The sequence below is a fragment of the Nerophis ophidion genome, linkage group LG08, assembly GCF_033978795.1.
Source record: "Nerophis ophidion isolate RoL-2023_Sa linkage group LG08, RoL_Noph_v1.0, whole genome shotgun sequence".
NCBI classification, from domain to species: Eukaryota; Metazoa; Chordata; class Actinopteri; order Syngnathiformes; family Syngnathidae; genus Nerophis; species Nerophis ophidion.
The window spans coordinates 17,978,006-18,002,168 of NC_084618.1; the positions used below are offsets into that span (position 1 = coordinate 17,978,006).

The window sequence follows — 24,163 nt, forward strand, 5'->3', positions numbered from 1 at the left end:
TGAAAAAGGGACCAGGTGGTAGGGCGGGTACAACAAGGACACAACGCTAGCCTAGCTTGGGACTACTGGTGCTGTCAAAGAAATGGACAAAACATACCAAAATACACCTCTAGAAAAGAAAGGTAAGCTGACTAACTAAAGCTATTTAATTAGCATAAACCAAAAACCTACCTAACTACTCTAACCCAAAAAGGGGGTCCAAAACATACAAGGGTGACAGCCAACACTAAGCCTGGTGTCTCTATACACAAACAAAAATCCTACGTGTGTAGTGTATAGAGGCCTCTGTCTAACCCAGGGGTAGGGAACCTATGGCTCTAGAGCCAGATGTGGCTCTTTTGATGACTGCATATGGCTCTCAGATAATTATATTTATATAGCTCTTTTCTCTAGTGACTCAAAGCGCTTTACAAAGTGACACCCAATATCTAAGTTACATTTAAACCAGTGTGGGTGGCACTGGGGGAAGGTGTGTAAAGTGTCTTGCCCAAGGACACAACGGCAGTGACTAGAATGGCGGAAGCGGGAATCGAATCTGGAACCCTCAGGTTGCTAGCACGGCCACTCTCCTAACCGAGCTATGCCGAGTAACCGTGTAATACTCTTCCATATCTGTAGGTGGCAGTCGGTAGCTAATTGCGTTGTAGATGTGGGAAACAGCGGGAGGCAGAGTGCAGGTAAAAAGGTGTCTAATGCTTAAGCCAGGGGTAGGGAACCTATGGCAGATAAATCTTAGCTGACATTGCTTAACATGATAAGTAATGAATAATTCCGCTGGTAATCACAGTTTCAAAAATAACGTTCAAATCATAAAACTTCTCATGCATTTTAATCCAACCATCCGTTTTCTACCGCACCTGTTCACGATGTCGCATTAATGGTAAGAACTATTATATTTATTATTGGTTAACGTTTAGAATAACAATGTTGTTAAAAAGAACAAGAGACTTATTATACTCTACAAATGTTGGTCATACTTAAAAATGCACAAATTTAGTTGTATTCAGTGTTGAAAAATGTTATATGACTCTTACGGAAATACATTTTGAAATATTTGGCTTTCAAGGCTCTCTCAGCCAAAAAGGTTCCCGAACCCCTGGTCTAACCTTTCCCAAGACTAGGCTGCAGATACTCACAGAGGTTGAAAGGTCCCAAAAACTGAAGAGAATAAAAAATAAGTGTCGCCAAAGACAAAGTAGGGTCTCTCAGAACTCCAGACAGCATGTCAGAAAAATAATTCCCCTTTCCTTCTTCTTCTTCTTCTTTTGTTTTTATGGTGGGTGGCAATCAACCTTCTGGTGTGCATTACCGCCACCTACTGTAATGGAGTGTGGACCGAGGTGGATCCCTACTCTATATTATTTTATTTAACCCAGTGTTTTTTAAATATGTGTATATTGCTTTATATCCTAAGTTTTCTGAATGCAATCCTAACATACCTCCCACTTCTAACCTAATATTTTCTTTTGCTAACTTATTTTCCAGTATTTTTCTTTCTCTATTATATTTCCTACATTGCATTAAGACATGGTCAACATTTTCTATCTGATGGCAAAAATCACACAGCCCTGTAGTATGTTTGCCTATCAATTTTAGTGAACTATTTATGTCCTAATCTCATTCTAGTAATAATGTCTTTCCTATTTCTACCCCCTCCTCTCATGACACCTACTTTGATTGATTGATTGATTGATACTTCTATTAGTAGATTCCACAGTACAGTACATATTCCGTACATCCATCCATCCATCCATCATCTTCCGCTTATCCGAGGTCGGGTCGCGGGGGCAACAGCCTAAGCAGGGAAACCCAGACTTCCCTCTCCCCAGCCACTTCGTCTAGCTCTTCCCGGGGGATCCCGAGGCGTTCCCAGGCCAGCCGGGAGACATAGTCTTCCCAACGTGTCCTGGGTCTTCCCCGTGGCCTCCTACCGGTTGGACGTGCCCTAAACACCTCCCTAGGGAGGCGTTCGGGTGGCATCCTGACCAGATGCCCGAACCACCTCATCTGGCTCCTCTCGATGTGAAGGAGCAGCGGCTTTACTTTGAGTTCCTCCCGGATGGCAGAGCTTCTCACCCTATCTCTAAGGGAGAGCCCCGCCACACGGCGGAGGAAACTCATTTCGGCCGCTTGTACCCGTGATATTATCCTTTCGGTCATGACCCAAAGCTCATGACCATAGGTGAGGATGGGAACGTAGATCGACCGGTAAATTGAGAGCTTTGCCTTCCGGCTCAGCTCCTTCTTCACCACAACGGATCGGTACAACGTCCGCATTACTGAAGACGCCGCACCGATCCGCCTGTCGATCTCACGATCCACTCTTCCCTCACTCGTGAACAAGACTCCTAGGTACTTGAACTCCTCCACTTGGGGCAGGGTCTCCTCCCCAACCCGGAGATGGCACTCCACCCTTTTCCGGGCGAGAACCATGGACTCGGACTTGGAGGTGCTGATTCTCATTCCGGTCGCTTCACACTCGGCTGCGAACCGATCCAGCGAGAGCTGAAGATCCCGGTCAGATGAAGCCATCAGGACCACATCATCTGCAAAAAGCAGAGACCTAATCCCGCGGTTACCAAACCGGAACCCCTCAACGCCTTGACTGCGCCTAGAAATTCTGTCCATAAAAGTTATGAACAGAATGGGTGACAAAGGACAGCCTTGGCGGAGTCCAACCCTCACTGGAAATGTGTTCGACTTACTGCCGGCAATGCGGACCAAGCTCTGGCACTGATCGTACAGGGAACGGACCGCCACAATAAGACAGTCCGATACCCCATACTCTCTGAGCACTCCCCACAGGACTTCCCGAGGGACACGGTCGAATGCCTTCTCCAAGTCCACAAAGCACATGTAGACTGGTTGGGCAAACTCCCATGCACCCTCAAGAACCCTGCCGAGAGTATAGAGCTGGTCCACAGTTCCACGACCAGGGCGAAAACCACACTGTTCCTCCTGAATCCGAGGTTCGACTATCCGACGTAGCCTCCTCTCCAGTACACCTGAATAAACCTTACCGGGAAGGCTATATTCCGTACAATTGACCACTAAATGGTAACACCCGAATAAGTTTTTCAACTTGTTTAAGTCGGGGTCCACGTTAATCAATTCATGGTAAAGTCCTCTGGACTTTGTAAAACTCTCTACCTTTTGTTTCCTTATTCCAATTATCCTGCCACTTTTTATTGTGTACTATCTTAATTATGCTCTTTACTTCTTCTTTACTGTGCTTAATCTGCATGTTTACTTCTGTTTTAGTGCTTGCTTGTTTTGCGTATCCATCAGCTAACTCATTTCCCTCAATTCCTACATGAGCAGGAACCCAGAGAAATGTTAGCACAGCTCCCGCTTTATTTATTCTGTAGATTGCCTGAACTATTTCATAAACTATATCTTGTCTTGTTTCTGATGCTATGTTTTTTATGCTCGTCAATGCACTGCTGGAGTCCGAGCACACGACTACTTTCCTTGCTTTGTTTTCCTCTATCCAGTTAACTGCCATATAAATTGCTACCAATTCGCCCGTAAAAACAGTTTATCACTGATTCTTTTATTTAACACTATATTTCCTTGTGGGATAACTGCAGCAGCTCCTACTTTACTATTTATAGTTTTTGATGCATCTGTGAATATCATGATGTTGTCAAAAAACATTTCCTCAATCCATTGTTCTATTTGGTAACTATTTAAATGTCTATTCTTCAGTAATTGCATGTTTACCTTTGGGTTGTCACACATCCACGGTGGTATTGCAGAATTCCCCTTTCCAGTGGTGAGCAGGTGATTTAAAGCAGCACAGGAGGATGAATAGTGGACCGGGATTGGCTGGTTGATCAACAGGTGAAATGAGGAACAGCTGGGAACAGGAACCGGTTGATTGGCAGCAGTCGCGGTTGAGTGTGACCTGTTCAAACGAAAGAAGAAGAAACACAAACAACAAACCACCACTCCGTGGAACGTAACAGGGGGTTATTTAATTAAAAAGGGGTACTGTTGGATTTGGTTGTCTTTTTATTTCCTAGTCAGATTTTAGAACAGCTGAAGTGTGAGCCTTTTACATAGACCTTGAATTTGGAATGTGTGAATGAAGACATAACAATCTGTTATCTCTACTGTCCAAGGTAGGGAGGAGAAGAAGAGGGGCGGGTGAGAGAGAGTGAGGAGGGAGAAACTGCCATTTTAGGATTAGATCAATTTGGACCGAGCTTTGAAATGTTGTATCTAGATTGATCTCCCAAGGCGCTTTGGTAATAAAATAGAAAAATGAGCAACCTCTGTCTCTGATTGATTTAAAACCAGCTTATGTGTCATCAAAGAACCTGGGGGCGTTGACCGAAGGAAGAACAGGTCCAAAACGCAACAATTTGGGGGCTTGTCCGGGATTGGGTGCAATAAGTCTTTTGCGAGTGGCAGTACATCACTGAAAAAAGGTTGAGAACCACTGTCCTAGTGTCCCAAGACCCTATAGAGCCGGATGTACTTTAACGTGGTGTCCAGACACGTTGTAGGGATCGAAGGTACCAAAAGGCGCTTGACTTAACTTGGCCTCCTTGCAATAATCCACTGGCCGCCAAAATAAAAGCATGAGCTAAAAAGCTCTGTTGCCAAACTCATCGCCACTCCCGCTATAACAGGGGTCGGGAACCTTTTTGGCTGAGAGAGCCATGAAAGCCAAATATTTCAAAATGTATTTCCGTAAGAGTCATATAACATTTTTCAACACTGAATACAACTAAATTCGTGCATTTTTTAAGTATGACCAACATTTGTAGAGTATAATAAGTCTCTTATTCTTTTTAACAACATTGTTATTCTAAAAGTTAACCAATAATAAATATAATATAGGCCGGTATAGCTCGGTTGGTAGAGTGGCCGTGCCAGCAACTTGAGGGTTGCAGGTTCGATTCCCGCTTCAGCCATCTTAGTTACTGCCGTTGTGTCCTTGGGCAAGACACTTTACCCACCTGCTCCCAGTGCCACCCTCACTGGTTTAAATGTGACTTAGATACTGGGTTTCACTATGTAAAGCGCTTTGAGTCACTTGAGAAAAGCGCTATATAAATATAATTCACTTCACTTCACTTCACTTCACTTCTTACCATTCATGCGACATTGTGAACAGGTGCGGTAGAAAACGGATGGTTGGATTAAAATGCATGAGAAGTTTTATGATTTTGAAACTGTGATTACCAGCGGAATTATTCATTACTTATCGTGTTAAGCAATGTCAGTTAAGATTTATCTGAGAACCATATGCAGTCATCTGGCTCTAGAGCCATAGGTTCCCTGAAGTGAAGTGAAGTGAATTATATTTATATAGCGCTTTTCTCAAGTGACTCAAAGCGCTTTACATAGTGACACCCAATATCTAAGTTACATTTAAACCAGTGTGGGTGGCACTGGGAGCAGGTGGGTAAAGTGTCTTGCCCAAGGACACAACGGCAGTAACTACAATGTCACAAGCGGGAATCGAACCTGCAACCCTTAAGTTGCTGGCACGGCCACTCTACCAACCGAGCTATGCCGCCCCTGCCCCTGGTTTAAGCATTAGACACCTTTTTACCTGCACTCTGCCTCCCGCTGTTTCCCACATCTACAACGCAATTAGCTACCGACTGCCACCTACTGATATGGAAGAGTATTACACGGTTACTCGGCATAGCTCGGTTAGGAGAGTGGCCGTGCTAGCAACCTGAGGGTTCCAGGTTCGATTCCCGCTTCCGCCATTCTAGTCACTGCCGTTGTGTCCTTGGGCAAGACACTTTACACACCTGCCCCCAGTGCCACCCACACTGGTTTAAATGTAACTTAGACATTGGGTGTCACTTTGTAAAGCGCTTTGAGTCACTAGAGAAAAGAGCTATATAATTATAATTATCTGAGTGCCATATGTACTCATCAAAAGAGCCACATCTGGCTCAAGAGCCATAGGTTCCCTACCCCTGCGCTATAACATTTGAGTTGACTCACAGGCGGTAAATTTCAGCGGTCATCCCACCCACCATGAGTCACCCCTCTTCATTCCTGCCCGCGTCTCCGTGGCAACGCAACACTTGTTTATAAAAGGCCTTGTCATTCGTGGGATTCCTCCTGGAATGACACACTGCGGCCATTAAAAAAAAAACCACGGGATGACAAAGCGTGGCACTGATTGGATCTTGTACGCCTTATCGGCCGTGGTTAGCGTGTTGAACCTGCAGGAGCGACCACAATGGCTGTGTTCTAGTTACTCTCGGTCATTGACCTGTCGTTACCTTTGCTGGGTTTCTACTGCCTCCTGGTGGTGCAGCACGAAAGTGTCTCTTAAAGGGGCTTGCTGTGCTGTTGCCACGGTTACCCGCTCTTAAAACAACATAAAGCTTAGATGTCCACACTGTGTAATCTCCCTTTTCGATCTTGTCTCCGATGCAGGCGGACCCCGGCTACGGTTCCGAGTCCAGTCTGCGGCGGCATGGCTCCATGCTGTCCTTGGCGTCAGCCACCAGCGGTTACTCCGCCACCTCCACCTCCTCCTTCAAGGTGGCCCCGTCGTCACGCCAAAAGTCCCGAAACCTCGCACGGCGTCTGATCACCTTGCTTCCTTCCAGAAGGGCCACAGCCTGAGGGAGAAGCTGGCGGAGATGGACACCTTCAGGGACATCCTGTGCCGACAGGTGGACACGCTGCAGAAGTACTTTGACGGCTGCGCGGACGGCGTCTCCAGGGACGAGCTGCAGCGGGACAAAAGTAAGAGGCGATTAGTAGAACCCGCTAAAGTCGGGTTAGATCGGGGGTGTCCTAACTTTTTCCACTTAGGGCCGCAGACTGAAAAATCAAAGCAAGCGGAAGCCATTTTGACATTTTTTAAATTTATTTTAAAAACCAATACAATATAGGTATAACCAATATACATTTAGGCCTCCATTCAGGCTAGATCCCGGGGACCCCAAAGGGTTTTGGTCAAAAATATATTAAAAATGTGTCATTATTCATTAGGGCTGTGAATCTTTGGGTGTCCCACGATTCTATTCAATATCGATTCTTGGGGTCACGATTGGATAATATATCGATTTTTTTCAATTCGATTCTCGATTCAAAAACGATATTTTTCCGTTTCAAAACGATTCTGTATTCATTCAATACATAGGATTTTAGCAGGATCTACCCCAGTCTGCTGACATGCGAGCAGAGTAGTAGATTTTTTTTTTTTTTTAAACTTTTATAATCGTAAAGGACAATGTTTTATCAACCGATTGCAATAATGTAAATTTGTTTTAACTATCAAACGAACCAAAAATATGACTTATTTTATCTTTGTGAAAACATTGGACACAGTGTGTTGTCAAGCTTATGAGATGCCATGCAAGTGTAAGCCACTGTGACACTATTGTTCTTTTTTATTATTTTTATAAATGTCTAATGATAATGTCAATGAGGGATTTTTAATCACTGCTATGCTGAAATTATAACTAATATTGATACTGTTGTTGATAATATTCATTTTTGGTTCACTACTGTGTCGTGTTTGTCTCCTCTCAATTGCTCTGTTTATTGCAGTTCTGAGTGTTGCTGGGTCACGTTTGGTTTTGGAATTGGATTGCATTGTTATGGTATTGTTGTGTAGTGGTTTGTTGGATTGATTAAAAAAACAAATAAATAAATTCAAAAATAAATAAATTAATTAAAAAAAAAAAGAGAATCGATTCTGAATCGCACAACGTAAACGATTCGATTCGTATTCGAAATCGATATTTTCCCCACACCCCTATTATTCAGTATTATTTTGTTTTATTATTAGTATTCAAGTTTTAAATCTCCAGATCAACATTAGGTCCATCTGTCAATACAATGATTTCAAAGATTTAAGTTGTATGCGCTTTGTTGTCAAAGAAAACCCTGTTTTTAGATTGAAAAAAACACAAAATATTCAATACTACAGTTGTGATCAAAATTATTCAACCCCCACACAATTTTGGTGTTTTAGCAAGTCGGACGTTTATTCTGTATTTTGTTTATGGTCATATCAAATAAAGATGCATTAAATAGACAAATGCAACTTGAATTACAACATTATATTTTGTAACATACCAAACAGAGTCATTTCTCTTAATATCTTATTGACAAAATTATTCAACCCCTTGAAGATCATAACTCTTAAGAACAGAATTTGAATAAGGTCTTTTCAATCAGGTGTTGAAAACACCTGTAGATGTGATTAGAACCACAACGAGCAACAATTAAACTGACTGAAAAAGACTGTGACGCTCAGCTTCTTGTAGATGGTCAATGGTGTATTTGCAACATGGGGAAGTCCAGGGAGTGGTCAAAGAAGTCAAGAGAGGAGGTAATTTCTCTTCATAAGAAAGGATATGGATATAAGAAAATAGCAAGAGACACAGTTGGGAGCATAATTCGCAAGTTTAAAGCTAAGGGCACAGTGGAAACACTACCTGGGTGTGGTAGAAAGAAGAAGCTGTGTGAAACTGCTGTCCGGTATTTGAAGCGTACAGTGGTGAAAAACCCCGGGTAACAGCTGAGGAACTACAACAGGACATTGCAGAGGGGGGAACGCAGGTTTCGTCCCAGACAATAAGGCGAGATGAAGGCCTCCATGGCAGAACTCCCTGGCGCACCCCACTTCTGACTACCAGGCACAAGAAAATAGACTCCAATGTGCCAAAAATCATCTGGACAAACCCCAAAGGTTTTGGGAAACTGTTCTATGGAGTGATGAGACAAATCTGGAACTCTTTGGGCCTATGAATCAACGTTATGTCTGGAGGAGAAAAAAATTAAGCTTAGAAAGAGAAGAACACCTGACCTACTGTTAAGCATGGTGGGGGGTCAATCATGCTCTGGGGCTGTTTCTCTGCCTCAGGTACCGGGAATCTCCAGCGCGTTCAAGGCATTATGAATTCTATTTCCTAGCAGGATATATTAGCTGCAAATGTCATGAAGTCAGTGACGAAGCTGAGGCTTGAGAGACGTTGGACCTTCCAACAGGACAAAGATCCCAAGCATACCTCCAAATCAACATCAGAGTGGTTGCAGAAGAAGGGCTGGAAGACTCTGGAGTGGCCTTCACAGTCGCCAGACCTAAATCCTCTAGAAAAGCTGTGGTGGTATTTGAAGAAGGCAGTTGCAGCACGCAAGCCCAAGAATATGAATGAACTGGAGGCCTTGGCCCAAGAGGAATGGGCTAAAATACCTGTAGATGGTTGCAAGAAGCTTGTGTCCGCTTATGTATCACCTTTGAAGGATGTCATTACTGCCAAAGGGTGTTCTACTAAGTACTAAAGATACATGGAACTAGGGGGTTGAATCATTTTGTCAATGACACATTAAGAAAAATGTCCTTTTTTGGTATTTTGTAAAATACAGTGTTACAACTTAATTTGCATTTGTTTATTTGACACATCTTTATTTGATATGACCATAAACAATATATGGAATAAATGTCCAACTTGCTAAAACACCAAAATTGTGTGGGGGTTGATTAATTTTGATCACAATTGTATCACCCAATTTTTTTAAAAGTGGAATGTATGACATTATATAATAATTGGAGCCTTAAAAAAGTCAATAACTAATAACACCGTTGATTTTAATTCATTATTATTTTTGGAGCAATGACACTTAAAAACAAATCACACTAAAATGATTGGGGATCCAAAAGGGTCCTACTCATTAAAATGTTGAAAGATAAATTTTAAATTTTTTTACTGTTTACTTTTAATACAATAATCTCGAGATCAACTTCAGATCTATCTGTCAATTATAAGTTTTATTGTTGTTTATGTTTTTTGTTTGTTCGTTTTAGGCCCTTCTTTGAAAAAAACAGCTCAGTTTTTTATATGGCAAACACAAAATATGCAACATTTTCCCCCAAAAATATCTCAAAGTGGAAAATTTAACATGACGTAATTTGAGCCTTGAATAGGTCAATAATTTGTAATGACATTGATTTTGATTCATTATTATCTTTTAAAGAAATAAACAGCCTGCATGGCAGCTTTGTGTTATTAGAGTAAACATTGCAACATTTTCTTGTTACATTTCACCCGTTTGCTCCTTTATATCTTATATATATATATAGTCTGTCTATCTGTGTTGGCCCTGCGATGAGGTGACGACTTGTCCAGGGTGTACCCCGCCTTCCGCCCGATTGTAGCTGAGATAGGCGCCAGTGCCCCCCGCGACCCCAAAAGGGAATAAGCGGTAGAAAATGGAAAAAAAAAATGGCTCCTTTTCACTTTTTACGTTTTAAAAATGTTTCAATCGTATTTTTAAAATGTGCCGTGGGGCCGTTTAAAAAATGACCTGCGGGCCTCACTTTGGACACCCCTGGGTTAGATAGTTAGTGGAGATGTCCGATTAATTTCAGGCGGACGATATTATCGGCCAATAAATGCTTTAAAATGTAATATCGGAAATTATCGGTATCGGTTTCAAAAATGTGAGTGTGAATGTTGTCTATCTGTGTCGGCCCTGCGATGAGGTGGCGACTTGTCCATGGTGTACGAGGCCTTCCGCCCGAATGCAGCTGAGATAAGCTCAAGCCCCCTGCCCCCACCCACCCACCAGCAACCGCAAAAAGGGACAAGCGGTAGAAAATGGATGGATGGATGGGTTTCAAAAAGTAAAATTTATGACTTTTTAAAACACTATCGTACATATCTAATGTAGACCACGGACGTAGGGAGAAGTACAGAGCGCCAACAAACCTTAATGCACTGCCTTTGCGTGCCGGCCCCAATCACATGATATCAATGGCTTTTCATGCACACAAGTGAATGCAAGGCATACTTGGTCAACAGCCATACAGGTCTCACTGAGGGTGGCCGTATAAACAACTTTAACACCGTTACAAATATGCGCCACACCGTGAAGCCACACCAAACAAGAAAAACAAACGCATTTCGGGAGAACATCCGCACAGTAACACAACAGAACAAATACCCAGAACCCCTTGCAGCACTAACTCTTCCGGGACGCTACAATATACGCCAACCACGCCCACCTCAACCTCCTCATGCTCTCTAAGGGAGAGCTTGGCCCAAATTCCAAGCTGTTGTTTTGAGCCACGTCAAAAAAAAAAAAACGCAGTTTGTGACTTCTATAATAAATATGGCAGTGCCATGTTGGCACTTTTTTTCCCCATAACTTAAGGTTGATTTATTTTGGAAAACCTTGTTACATTTTTTAATGCAACCAGCGGGGCATCACAACAAAAAGAGGCATAATAATGTGTTCATTCCACGACTGTATATATCGGTGTAGGTTGATACTGGAGTTGGACAATACCGGAATATCAGATATCAGCAAAAAAGCCATTATCGTACATATCTAATGTAGACCACAAAAAAATGTTTTACATTTAGAATTTTTTTATTTTTTTTAATGACCTCTTTAATGCACTTTTTATATGAAAAACGACCTGAATAGACCCGCTCATCGGCAGTGCGCCTTATAATCCGGTGCGTCCTATGGTCCAGAAAATACGGTACATTATTTTTTACAACTAATTATTTATTAAAACAATAACTCACATAAAAGTAACACAACAGAACAAATACCCAGAACCCCTTGCAGCACTAACTCTTCCTGGACACTACAATATACGTCACCCCCAAACCAACCCTGCCCACCTTAACCTCCACATGCTCTCTCATGCTGTTTTGAGGCATGTTAGATAAAATAATGCACTTTGTGACTTCAATAATAAATATGGCAGTGCCATGTTGGTACTTTTTTGTTTTCCATAACTTGAGTTGATTTATTTTGTAAAACCTTGTTACATTGTTTAAGGTATCACAACAAAATTAGGCATAATAATGTGTTCATTCCACGACTGTATATATCGGTGTAGGTTGATATCGGTATTGGTAATTAGGAGTTGGACGATATCTGCAAAAAAGCCATTATCGGACATATCTAATGTAGACCACAAGAAAATGTTTTACATTTAGAATTTTTTTATTTTTTAATGACCTCTTTAATGCACCTTTTGTATGAAAAACGACCTGAATAGACCTGCTTATCGGCAGTGCGCCTTATAGTCCGGTGCGTCCTATGGTCCAGAAAATATGGTACATTATTTAACAAGTAAACATTTATTAAAACAATAACTCACATAAAAGTAACACAACAGAACAAATACCCAGAAACCCTTGCAGCACTAACTCTTCCGGGACGCTACATGCACTTTGTGACTTTAATAATAAATTTGGCAGTGCCATGTTGGTACTTTTTTGTTTTCCATAAGTTGAGTTGATTTATTTTGGAAATCCTTGTTACATTGTTTAATGTATCACAACAAAATTAGGCAGAATAATGTGTTAATTCCACGAATGCATATATCGGTGTAGGTTGATATCGGTATTGGTAATTAGGAGTTGGACAATATCGGATATCGGCAAAAAAGCCATTATCGGACATCTTTAATGTAGACCACAAGAAAATGTTTAACATTTAGAATTTTTTAATTTTTTTAATGACCTCTTTAATGCACCTTTTGTATGAAAAATGACCTGAATAGACCTGCTTATCGGCAGTGCGCCGTATAGTCCGGTGCGTCCTATGGTCCAGAAAATATGGTACATTATTTTTACAACTATATATTTATCAAAACAATAACTCACATAAAAGTAACACAACAGAACAAATAGCCAGAACCCCTTGCAGCACTAACTCTTCCGGGACGCTACATGCATTTAAGTGCCATGTTGGCATTTTTATTTCCCATAACTTGAGTTGATTTATTTTGGAAAACCTTGTTACATTGTTCAATGCATCCAGCGGGGCATCACGACACAATTAGGCACAATAATGTGTTCATTCCACGACAATATCGGTTGATATCGGAATCGTTAGTAACATCACGAATATCGGCAAAAAAGCCATTATCGGACATCTCTAATGGTTAGTCTTTTATATGGAGTCTGACTTTGTGGGCTCTGAGCTTCTTCACGCCTGCACCATTAGTTCTCATTCCGATCCCTCTCAGCCTCGCTCCATTCTCAAGATGAAACCACACCATTGTCATCTTGTCCAGCGCAGTGTGTGTGTGTGTGTGTGTGTGTGTGTGTGCGTGTGTGCGATGACAACCTAAAAGCTCTCTGTGTTTCAGTCGTGGAGGACGACGAGGACGACTTTCCCAGCACCCGCACCGATGGAGAGTTTCTCCACAACAACAACAACAACGGCAGCAAAGACAAATGTAAGTAGTCCTGATTAGAAATTTGACCGATTATCGGCACCGATATTTGGTATTTTGACGTGTATCGGCCTTTTTTTTCCTCCTAACTAGAATAGAATATAAGGTGAGGCACTGACGGAATCAGATTTACAAATATATGCGCAGATTATTTGCCATTTGATTGGCAGCAGTTTGTTTCATTTCTGCATTCTTCACACATAGAAACTTCTTCCGCTTATCCGAGGTCGGTTCGCGGGGGCAACAGCCTAAGCAGGGAAACCCAGCCTTCCCTCTCCCCAGCCACTTCGTCCAGCTCTTCCCGGGGGATCCCGAGGCGCTCCCAGGCCATCCGGGAGACATAGTCTTCCTAACGTGTCCTGGGTCTTCCCCGTGGCCTCCTACCGGTTGGACGTGCCCTAAACACCTCCCTAGGGAGGCGTTCGGGTGGCATCCTGACCAGATGCCCGAACCACCTCATCTGGCTCCTCTCGATGTGGAGGAGCAGGGGCTTTACTTTGAGTTCCTCCCGGATGACAGAGCTTCTCACCCTATCTCTAAGGGAGGGACCCGCCACACGGCGGAGGAAACTCATTTCGGCCGCTTGTACCCGTGATCTTATCCTTTCGGTCATGACCCAAAGCTCATGACCATAGGTGAGGATGGGAACGTAGATCGACCGGTAAATTGAGAGCTTTGCCTTCCGGCTCAGCTCCTTCTTCACCACAACGGATCGGTACAACGTCCGCATTACTGAAGACGCCGCACCGATCCGCCTGTCGATCTCACGATCCACTCTTCCCCCACTCGTGAACAAAACTCCTAGGTACTTGAACTCCTCCACTTGGGGCAGGGTCTCCTCCCCAACCCGGAGATGGCACTCCACCCTTTTCCGGGCGAGAACCATGGACTCGGACTTGGAGGTGCTGATTCTCATTCCGGTCGCTTCACACTCGGCTGCGAACCGATCCAGTGAGAGCTGAAGATCCCGGTCAGATGAAGCCATCAGGACCACATCATCTGCAAAAAGCAGAGACCTAATCCTGCGGTCACCAAACCGGAACCCCTCAACGCCTTGACTGCTCCTAGAAATTCTGTCCATAAAAGTTATGAACAGAATCGGTGACAAAGGACAGCCTTGGCGGAGTCCAACCCTCACTGGAAACGTGTCCGAATTACTGCCGGCAATGCGGACCAAGCTCTGACACTGATCGTACAGGGAGCGGACCGCCACAATAAGACAGTCCGATACCCCATACTCTCTGAGCACTCCCCACAGGACTTCCCGAGGGACACGGTCGAATGCCTTCTCCAAGTCCACGAAGCACATGTAGACTGGTTGGGCAAACTCCCATGCACCCTCAAGCACCCTGCCGAGAGTATAGAGCTGGTCCACAGTTCCACGACCAGGACGAAAACCACACTGTTCCTCCTGAATCCGAGGTTCGACTATCCGGCGTAGCCTCCTCTCCAGTACACCTGAATAAACCTCACCGGTTTATTCAGGTGTACTGGAGAGGAGGCTACGCCGGATAGTCGAACACATAGAAACTGTCGCCCACAAAATGTGCATTTCATTAAAAACAAAACAAAAATAATGTTATCGTCGTCTTACCTTATGAATGAATTCCAAGTCCTTCTGGGTAAAAACAGCCGTCACTTTCTGGGTAAAAGTCCTCCTTCACTTCCTTGAGTTTTAAAAGTCATACAAGAGTTCAGCATATTTGCTTCACTCTCATCATTTCCAGGAAATGTGAGCTGCTGTTAGGCGAGGACACAGGTGGCATTGATGTTGATGACATCTTTTAAAATCAATGGCTTCTCTTTGACCTTAGCATTGTGGACAGTGATGTTGTCGCTGATGTTCATCCAAAGCCAAATTTATCCTAATCATTTCAAAGGTTTTTAGCGCAATCTAACTTTGAACATGAGCGGCCGACCTCTCATGTTTGGTGAGACTTCTTTGCTAATTCTTTGCTCACAAAATCCCATTTGAGTCCACAAGTTGAAAAAAGAAGGCCAGGAAAGCAGAAAAGTGGTTTCTTGCAGAACATCCACTAAGCCAGTTCAATTCTTCAAGCTTTTTATGACACTGAATTTCTTTTTTGAACTTTTATAATCGTGTCTTCATACTGTCTTACTCTTTTTCATGTGTTCATCTTCTCTCTTTCTTTTCATGTCTTCATCTTCTATTTCCCATTTTCATGTCTTCATATTCTCTCTTCATATTCCTTCTTTTTCATGTCTTCATCTTCTCTTTCTCTCTTTTACGTTTTCATATTCTCTTTCTTTATCACTTCTTCGAAATCTTCTTTTTCTCTCTTTTACATGTCATCTGGGGCGCCATAGCTCGGTTGGTAGAGCGGCCGTGCCAGCAACTTGAGGGTTGCAGGTTCGATTCCCGCTTCCGCCATCGTAGTCACTGCCGTTATGTCCTTGGGCAAGACACTTTACCCACCTGCTCCCAGTGCCACCCACACTGCTTTAAATGTAACTTAGATATTGGGTTTCACTATGTAAAGCGCTTTGAGTCACTAGAGAAAAGCGCTATATAAATATAATTCACTTCACTTAGTATTCTCATCTTCTTTTTCATGTCTTCATATTCTCCCTTTCTTTCATGTGTTCACATTTTTCTCTGTTTTACATGTCTTTCTTCATATTCTCTCTTTCCTTTTAACGTCTTCATATTTTCTCTTTTTCATGTCTTCATCTTCTGTTTCTCCTTTTCACGTCTTCATATTCCCTCTTTATTTTTCACATCTTCATATTCTCTCTCTTTTTCATGTCTTCATCTTCTTTTTCTCTCTTACATGTCTTAATATTCTCATCTTCTTTCTCCCTTTGTAATGTCTTCATATTCTCCCTTTCTCTTTCATGTCTTCACATTGTTCTCTCTTTTACATGTCTTTCTACATATTCTCTTTCGTTTTAACGTCTTCATATTCTCTTTTTCTGTCTTCATCTTCTGTTTCTCCTTTTCACGTCTTCATATTCCCTCTTTATTTTTCACATCTTCATATTCTCTCTCTTTTTCATGTCTTCATCTTCTTTTTCTCTCTTACATGTCTTAATATTCTCATCTTTTTTCTCCCTTTGTAATGTCTTCATATTCTCCCTTTCTCTTTCATGTCTTCACATTGTTCTCTCTTTTACATGTCTTTCTTCATATTCTCTTTCGTTTTAACGTCTTCATATTCTCTTTTTCTGTCTTCATCTTCTGTTTCTGCTTTACATGTCTTCATCTTCTTTTTCTCTCTTTTCCATGTCTTAATATTCTCATCTTCTTTCTCCCTTTTTCATGTCCTCATATTCTCCCTTTCTCTTTCATGTCTTCACATTTTTCTCTCTTTTTCATGTCTTTCTTCATATTGTCTCCTTTTAACGTATTCATCTTCTCTTTTTCATGTCTTCATATTCTCTTTCTTTTTTATGTCTTCATCTTCTGTTTCTGCTTTTCACGTCTTCATATTCCCTCTTTATTTTTCACGTCTTCATATTCTCTCTCTTTTACATATCTTCATATTCTCTTTCTTTATCACTTCATCTTCTTTTTCTCTCTTTTACATGTCTTAATATTCTCATCTTCTTTCTCCCTTTTTCATGTCTTCATATTCTCCCTTTCTCTTTCATGTGTTCATTTTTCTGTCTTTTACATGTCTTTTTTCATATTCTCGCAGTTCTTTTAACGTATTCATCTTCTCTCTTTTTCATGTCTTCATATTCTCTCTTTTTCATGTCTTCATCTTCTGTTTATGCTTTTCACGTCTTCATATTCCCTCTTTATTTTTCATGTCTTCACATTTTTCTCTTTTACATGTCTTTCTTCATATTCTCTTTCCTTTTAACGTCTTCATCTTCTCCTCTTTTTCATGTCTTCATATTCTCTTTCTTTTTCATGTCTTCATCTTCTGTTTCTGCTTTACACGTCTTCATATTCTCTTTCTTTTTCATGTCTTCATCTTCTGTTTCTGCTTTACACGTCTTCATATTCTCTCTTTCACTTCATCTTCTTTTTCTCTCTTTTACATGTCTTAATATTCTCATCCTCTTTTTCCCTTTTTCATGTCTTCATATTCTCCCTTTCTCTTTCATGTCTTCACATTTTTCTCTCTTTTACATGTCTTTCTTCATATTCTCTCTTTCCTTTTAACGTATTCACCTTCTCTCTTTTTCATGTCTTCATCTTCTGTTTCTGCTTTTCACGTCTTCATATTCCCTCTTTAATTTTCACGTCTTCATATTCTCTCTCTTTTTCTCTCTTTTACATGTCTTAATATTCTCATCTTTCTCCCTTTTTCATGTCTTCATATTCTCCCTTTCTCTTTCATGTCTTCACATTTTTCTCTCTTTTACATGTCTTTCTACATATTTTCTTTCCTTTTAACGTCTTCATCTTCTCCTCTCTTCTTCTTGTCTTCATATTCTCTCTTTTTCATGTCTTCATCATCTGTTTCTGCTTTTCACGTCTTCGTATTCCTTCTTTATTTTTCACGTCTTCATATTCTCTCTTCATCACTTCATCTTCTTTTTCTCTCTTTTACATGTCTTAATATTTTCATCTTCTTTCTCCCTTTCTCTTTCATGTGTTCACATTTTTCTCTCTCTTACATGTCTTTCTTCATATTCTCTTTCCTTTTAACGTCTTCATCTTCTATCTTTTCCATGTCTTCATCTTCTGTTCCTGCTTTTCACGTCTTCATATTCCCTCTTTATTTTTCACGTCTTCATATTCTCTCTCTTTTTCATGTCTTCATCTTCTATTTTTCATCTCGTAATGAAGACATACGTTAACGTCCACAACAGATACTGTTTATGTTGGGATAACTTTCACTAAATGAATATCGGCTCCTAATCGGCCTCCCTGACTGATCTGTATCCGTATCGCCGTGGTGATATCTCACATTGGAACTCTGCTATTGTTATTGTCCCCGCAGTGTACCCGTGCTCCAGTCCTAAAGACGTGAACGCCATCGACTTCAAAGGCGAGGCCATCACGTTCAAAGCCACCACGGCGGGCATCCTGGCCACGCTGTCCCACTGTATCGACCTGATGGTGAAGAGGGAGGACAGCTGGCAGAAGAGGCTGGACAAGGTGCGTCACACGCCGCCGACGCCATTGCGCCTTTCCTGCCTCAACTTCCTGTTGCGTGCAGGAGATGGAGAAGAGGAGGAGAGTGGAGGAGCGCTACAAGGCGGCCCTCGACGAGCTGAAGAAGAAGTCCCACTTCGGGGGTCCGGATTACGAGGTGGCGTGGTGGTTGCAAGGCAAGCCGCGCCGCCGAGCTTACTGACGTCAACTTCCTGTCTTGACAGGAAGGTCCAAACAGCCTCATTAATGAGGAGGAGTTCTTTGACGCGGTTGAAGCTGCTCTGGATCGACAGGACAAAATAGAACAGGTATGATAATGATATCTCCCATGTTGATATCATCAAAACAAGGAGAACAAAATAGAACTGGTATGATAATGATATCTCCCATGTTGATATAATTCCGATATCAAAACAAGGTGAACAAAATAGAACAGGTATGATAATGATATCTCCCATGCTGATATCATTCCGATATCATCAAAACAAGGTGAACAAAATAGAACAGGTATGATAATGATATCTCCCATGGTGATATCAGTCCGATGTCATCAAAACAAGGACAAAATGGAACAGGTATGATAATGATACCTACCATGTTGATATCATTCCGATATCATCAAAACAAGGTGAACAAAATAGAACAGGTATGATAATGATATCTCCCATGCTGATATCAGTCCGATGTCATCAAAACAAGGACAAAATGGAACAGGTATGATAATGATACCTACCATGTTGATATCAGTCCGATATCATCAAAACAAGGGCGACATAGAACAGGTATGATAATGATATCTACCATGTTGCTATCAGTCCGATGTCATCAAAAGGACAAAATAGAACAGCTATAAAAATTATATCTCTCATGTTGATATCAGTCCAATGTCGTCAATAGAACAGGTATGATAATGATACCTACCACGTTGCTATCAGTCAGATATCATCAAAACAAGGAGGACAAAATAGAACAGGTATGATAATATTTACCATATTGCTATCAGTCCGATGTCATCAAAACAAGGACAAAATAGAACAGTTATAATATCTACCACGTTGATATCAGTCCGATATCATCAAAACAAGGATGACGGAATAGAACGGGTATGATAATGATATCTACCATGTGGATGTCAGTCTGATGTTATCAAAACAAGTAGGACAAAATAGAACAGGTATGATAATATCTACCACGTTGATATCAGTCCGATATCATCAAAACAAGGATGACGGAATAGAACAGGTATGATAATATCTACCATGTGGATGTCAGTCTGATGTTATCAAAACAAGTAGGAGAAAATAGAACAGGTATGATGATATCTACCTTGTTGATATCAGTCTGTCATCAAAACAAGGACAAATAGAACAGGTATGATAATGATATCTACCATGTTGATATCAGTCTGATGTTATCAAAACAAGTAGGACAAAATAGAACAGGTATGATAATGATATCTCCCATGTTGTCAGTCTGATATCAAAACAAGGATGACAAATAGAACAGGTATGATAATGATATCTATCATGTTGATATCAATCCGACATCATCAAAACAAGTGCTTGTCCAGCAGTTACCAAGCACACATTTTGTTCTGTTTTAGTCTCTGTTTCCAACTAATGGAACAAGTGGCTACACAACAGCTAAGCACACATGCCTAATCATTGAAGAACAAACAGAGCAGCACATAAACAAGTATCTACATGACATACATAAGTTATGTACATTACACATAAACAAGTATAAGTTATGTACATCACACATAAACAAGTATAAGTTATGTACATTACACATAAACAAGTACAAGTTATGTACATTACACATAAACAAGTGTAAGTTATGTACATTACACATAAATAAGTATAAGTTATGTACATTACACATAAATAAGTATAAGTTATGTACATTACACATAAATAAGTATAAGTTATGTACATTACACATAAGTATAAGTTATGTACATTACACATAAGTATAAGTTATGTACATTACACATAAGTATAAGTTATGTACATTACACATAAGTATAAGTTATGTACATTACACATAAGTATAAGTTATGTACATTACACATAAGTATAAGTTATGTACATTACACATAAGTATAAGTTATGTACATTACACATAAGTATAAGTTATGTACATTACACATAAGTATAAGTTATATACATTACACATAAATAAGTATAAGTTATATACATTACACATAAACAAGTATAAGTTATGTACATTACACATAAATAAGTATAAGTTATGTACATTACACATAAATAAGTATAAGTTATATACATTACACATAAATAAGTATAAGTTATATACATTACACATAAACAAGTATAAGTTATATACATTACACATAAATAAGTATAAGTTATATACATTACACATAAACAAGTATAAGTTATATACATTACACATAAACAAGTATAAGTTATGTACATTACACATAAATAAGTATAAGTTATGTACATTACAAAGCCTGGTAGAATGTATTCAGTAACAAAGTGTCTCCAAAATGAAAGCATGATGTATGTTTCCTGCTTCAACATCCGTCTTCTACTCAACTGAGAGATGATGTTATTTATGCTACCAGCACTCAGCTTTACAGATGCCACGTCTTTGAGTGACAGTTGTCTTTCTGCTTTCCAGTGTCAGACGGAGAAGACAAGAATCCAGAGATCCAGTCCAGTTCCACCACCCGATGTCTTCTCCAGCTCGGGCTCTCACAGACTGGCTGAGCAGGTTGTCTCTCTTTTTCATGTCTTTGTCTTCTCTCTCTCTCTTTCATCTATTCATATTCTCTCTCTTTCATGTCCTCCTCGTGTCCGCTTTGGTCAGTGGTCCTCCCCATGTTCTCATGTCTTCCCATGTCCTCTTCATGTCTTCCAATGTCATCTTCATGTCCTCCTCAAGTCTTCTTTGTCCTCCTCATGTCTTGTCATGTCATCTTCATGTCTTCCCATGTCCTCTTCATGTCCTCCTCAAGTCTTCTTTATGTCCTCCTCAAGTCTTCTTTATGTCCTCCTCATGCCTTGTCATGTCTTCTTCGTGTCTTGTCATGTCCTCTTCATGTCCTCCTCAGGTCTTCTTTATGTCCTCCTCATGTCTTGTCATGTCATTTTCATATCCTCATCATGTCCTCTTCATGTCTTCTCATGTCCTCCTGTCTTTTTCATGTCTTCTTCATGTCCTCCTCCATGTCCTCATGTCTTCTTCATGTTTTGTCATGTCCTCTTCATGTCTTCTTCATGTCCTCATGTCTTTTTCATGTCTTGTCATGTCCACTTCATGTCTTCTCATGTCCACCCACATGTATTCTCCTGTCATGTCTTCTCCTGTCGTCTTCATGTCTTCTCACATCCTCTTCATGTCCTCATGTCTTGTCATGTCCTCTTCATGTCTTCTTCCTGTCATGTCCACTTCATGTCCTCTTTGTCTTTTCATGTCTTCTCACGTCCTCTTCATGTCTTGTCATGTCCTCTCACGTCCTCTTCATGTCTTGTCTTCCCATGTCCTCTTCCTGTCCACTTCATGACTTCTCATGTCCTCCTCATGTCTTCTTCATGTCCTCATGTCTTCTTCATGTTTTGTCATGTCCTCTTCATGTCCTCATCATGTCCTCATGTCTTCATGTTTTGTCATGTCCTCTTCATGTCTTCTTCATGTCCTCGTGTCTTTTTCATGTCTTGTCATGTCCTCTTCATGTCTTCTCATGTCCCCCTCATGTATTCTCATGTCATGTCTTCTCCTGTCCTCTTCATGTCTTCTCACGTCCTCTTCATGTCCTCATGTCTTGTCATGTCCTCTTCATGTCTTCTTCCTGTCATGTCTTGTCATGTCCACTTCATGTCCTCTTTGTCTTTTCATGTCTTGTCATGTCTTCTCACGTCCTCTTCATGTCTTGTCATGTCTTCTCACGTCCTCTTCATGTCTTGTCTTCTCATGTCCTCTTCCTGTCCTCGTCATGTCCACTTCATGACTTCTCATGTCCTCCTCATGTTGTCTTCTCATGTCCTCTTCATGTCTTCTCATGCCCTCTTTTTGTCTTGTCATGTCCTCTTCATTTCTTCTCATGTCCTCTTCACGTCTTCTTATGTCCATTTCACATCTTCTCTTTTTGTCTTCTCATGTCCTCTTCGTGTCTTCTTATGTCCTCTTCAGGTCTTGTCTTCTCATGTCCTCTTCCTGTCTTCTCACGTCCTCCTCATGTCTTCTCTTGCCCTCTTTTTGTCTTGTCATGTCCTCTTCATTTCTTATCATATCCTATTTTTGTCTTCTCATGTCCACTTCACATCTTCCCATGTCCTCTTTTTGTCTTCTCATGTCCTCTTCACATCTTCTCATGTCCTCTTCATGTTTTCTCACGTCCACTTCATGTCTTCTCGTGTCCTCTTCATGTCTTCTCATTGTCCTCCTCATGTCTTCTTCATGTCTTCTCATTGTCCTCCTGTTTGTCTTCTCACGTCCACTTCGTGTCTTCTCATGTCCTCCTCATGTCTTCTCACGTGCACAGACTTAACAGAGAGACAAAAGTGTCGTCCGCTCCCTCCTTCCTCAAGCTGTCATATTTTGAAAGCCACCTTTGGTGTGGACAGTGAAGATGTCCTCTTGCAGGTGGAGGAGATGGTGCAGAGTCACATGACCTACTCCCTGCAGGACGTGGGCGGCGACGCCAACTGGCAGTTGGTGGTGGAGGAAGGGGAGATGAAGGTAAGACACAATGTGGATGATAATTGACAGCTCACAATGTCCTCATGTGTAACAAAGCATGTTCATCTTCACTGCAGTAAAATGGTTGATAAAACATACAAACTGTGATTCAACGTGAAAACAAAAGACTTTAACATCTTTCCCTGTTAGGAAATAATAAAGTCATGACTGTCTGAGCAACTTAGATCTTCAACTGTGTGCATAGAACCTGCTCTTAGAACACAGTCATCCTTCTATACTCCCAGGTGTTCTTGCGGTGCGTTCAAGGACCGCTGAACAGAGTAGGACGCCACACCACCCCTCAGAAATAACAACAATAGATTTGATTCATGGCGCACTTTTTATTTAAATGTATTTTAAAGTGCTCCGGTACAAATCAATATTTAAAACCTTGAGTCTTTACGGTGTGTTCAAGGACACAACGGGTGTGGGCTGACTATTAGGGGGTATCACAAAACAGACTTTCAAATGAATCGCGATTCTTATTTGTAACGATTCCAAATCTAATCAAAAATTATGATTTTTTTTTATCAATCATCAGTCAATCTAAGTTTATTTATAAAGACCTAAATCACAAGTGTCTCAAAGGGCTGCAAAAGCCACAATGACATCCGCGGTACAGAGCCCACATAAGGGCAAGGAAAAACTCACAACCCAGTGGGAGGTCAATGTGAATGACTATGAGAAACCTTGGAGAGGACCGCAGATGTGGGCAAACCCTCCCCCTCCCTTCAGGGGAGACCAAAAGCAATGGACGTCGAGTGGGTCTAACATAATATTGTGGGAGTCCAGTCCATAGTGGATCTACATTATAGTGAGAGTCCAGTCCATAGTGGATCTACATTATAGTGGGTGAGTCTAACATAATATTGTGGGAGTCCAGTCCATAGTGGATCTACAGTATAGTGAGAGTCCAGTCCATAGTGGATCTACATTATAGTGAGAGTCCAGTCCATAGTGGATCTAACATAATAGTGAGAGTCCAGTACATAGTTGATCTGACATAATTAAGTCCAGTCCATAGTGGATCTGACATAATAGTGGGAGTCCAGTCCATAGTGGATCTGACATAATAGTGGGAGTCCAATCCATAGTGGATCTGACATAATAGTGGGAGTCCAGTCCATAATGGATCCGACATAATAGTGAGAGTCCAGTCCATAGTGGATCTGACATAATAGTGG

The 24,163-nt window shown here is 41.1% G+C and overlaps 1 protein-coding gene across 5 annotated transcripts in view; it reads left to right on the forward strand.

The window, feature by feature from the left end:
* LOC133557450 (ceramide transfer protein-like) overlaps positions 1–24,163 on the forward strand; it is a 70,252-nt gene that overhangs the window by 40,398 nt on the left and 5,691 nt on the right. For 2 of the 5 annotated variants that reach the window (XM_061907912.1, XM_061907915.1), the window contains 8 exons: positions 6,415–6,522; positions 6,591–6,729; positions 13,112–13,201; positions 18,115–18,272; positions 18,334–18,426; positions 18,494–18,577; positions 20,919–21,011; positions 22,884–22,979. In XM_061907912.1, the coding sequence (XP_061763896.1) occupies positions 6,415–6,522; positions 6,591–6,729; positions 13,112–13,201; positions 18,115–18,272; positions 18,334–18,426; positions 18,494–18,577; positions 20,919–21,011; positions 22,884–22,979 (861 nt within the window). The remainder of the gene's footprint in view (positions 1–6,414; positions 6,523–6,590; positions 6,730–13,111; positions 13,202–18,114; positions 18,273–18,333; positions 18,427–18,493; positions 18,578–20,918; positions 21,012–22,883; positions 22,980–24,163) is intronic. The other 3 variants (XM_061907913.1, XM_061907916.1, XM_061907914.1) reach the window with 2 other exon arrangements.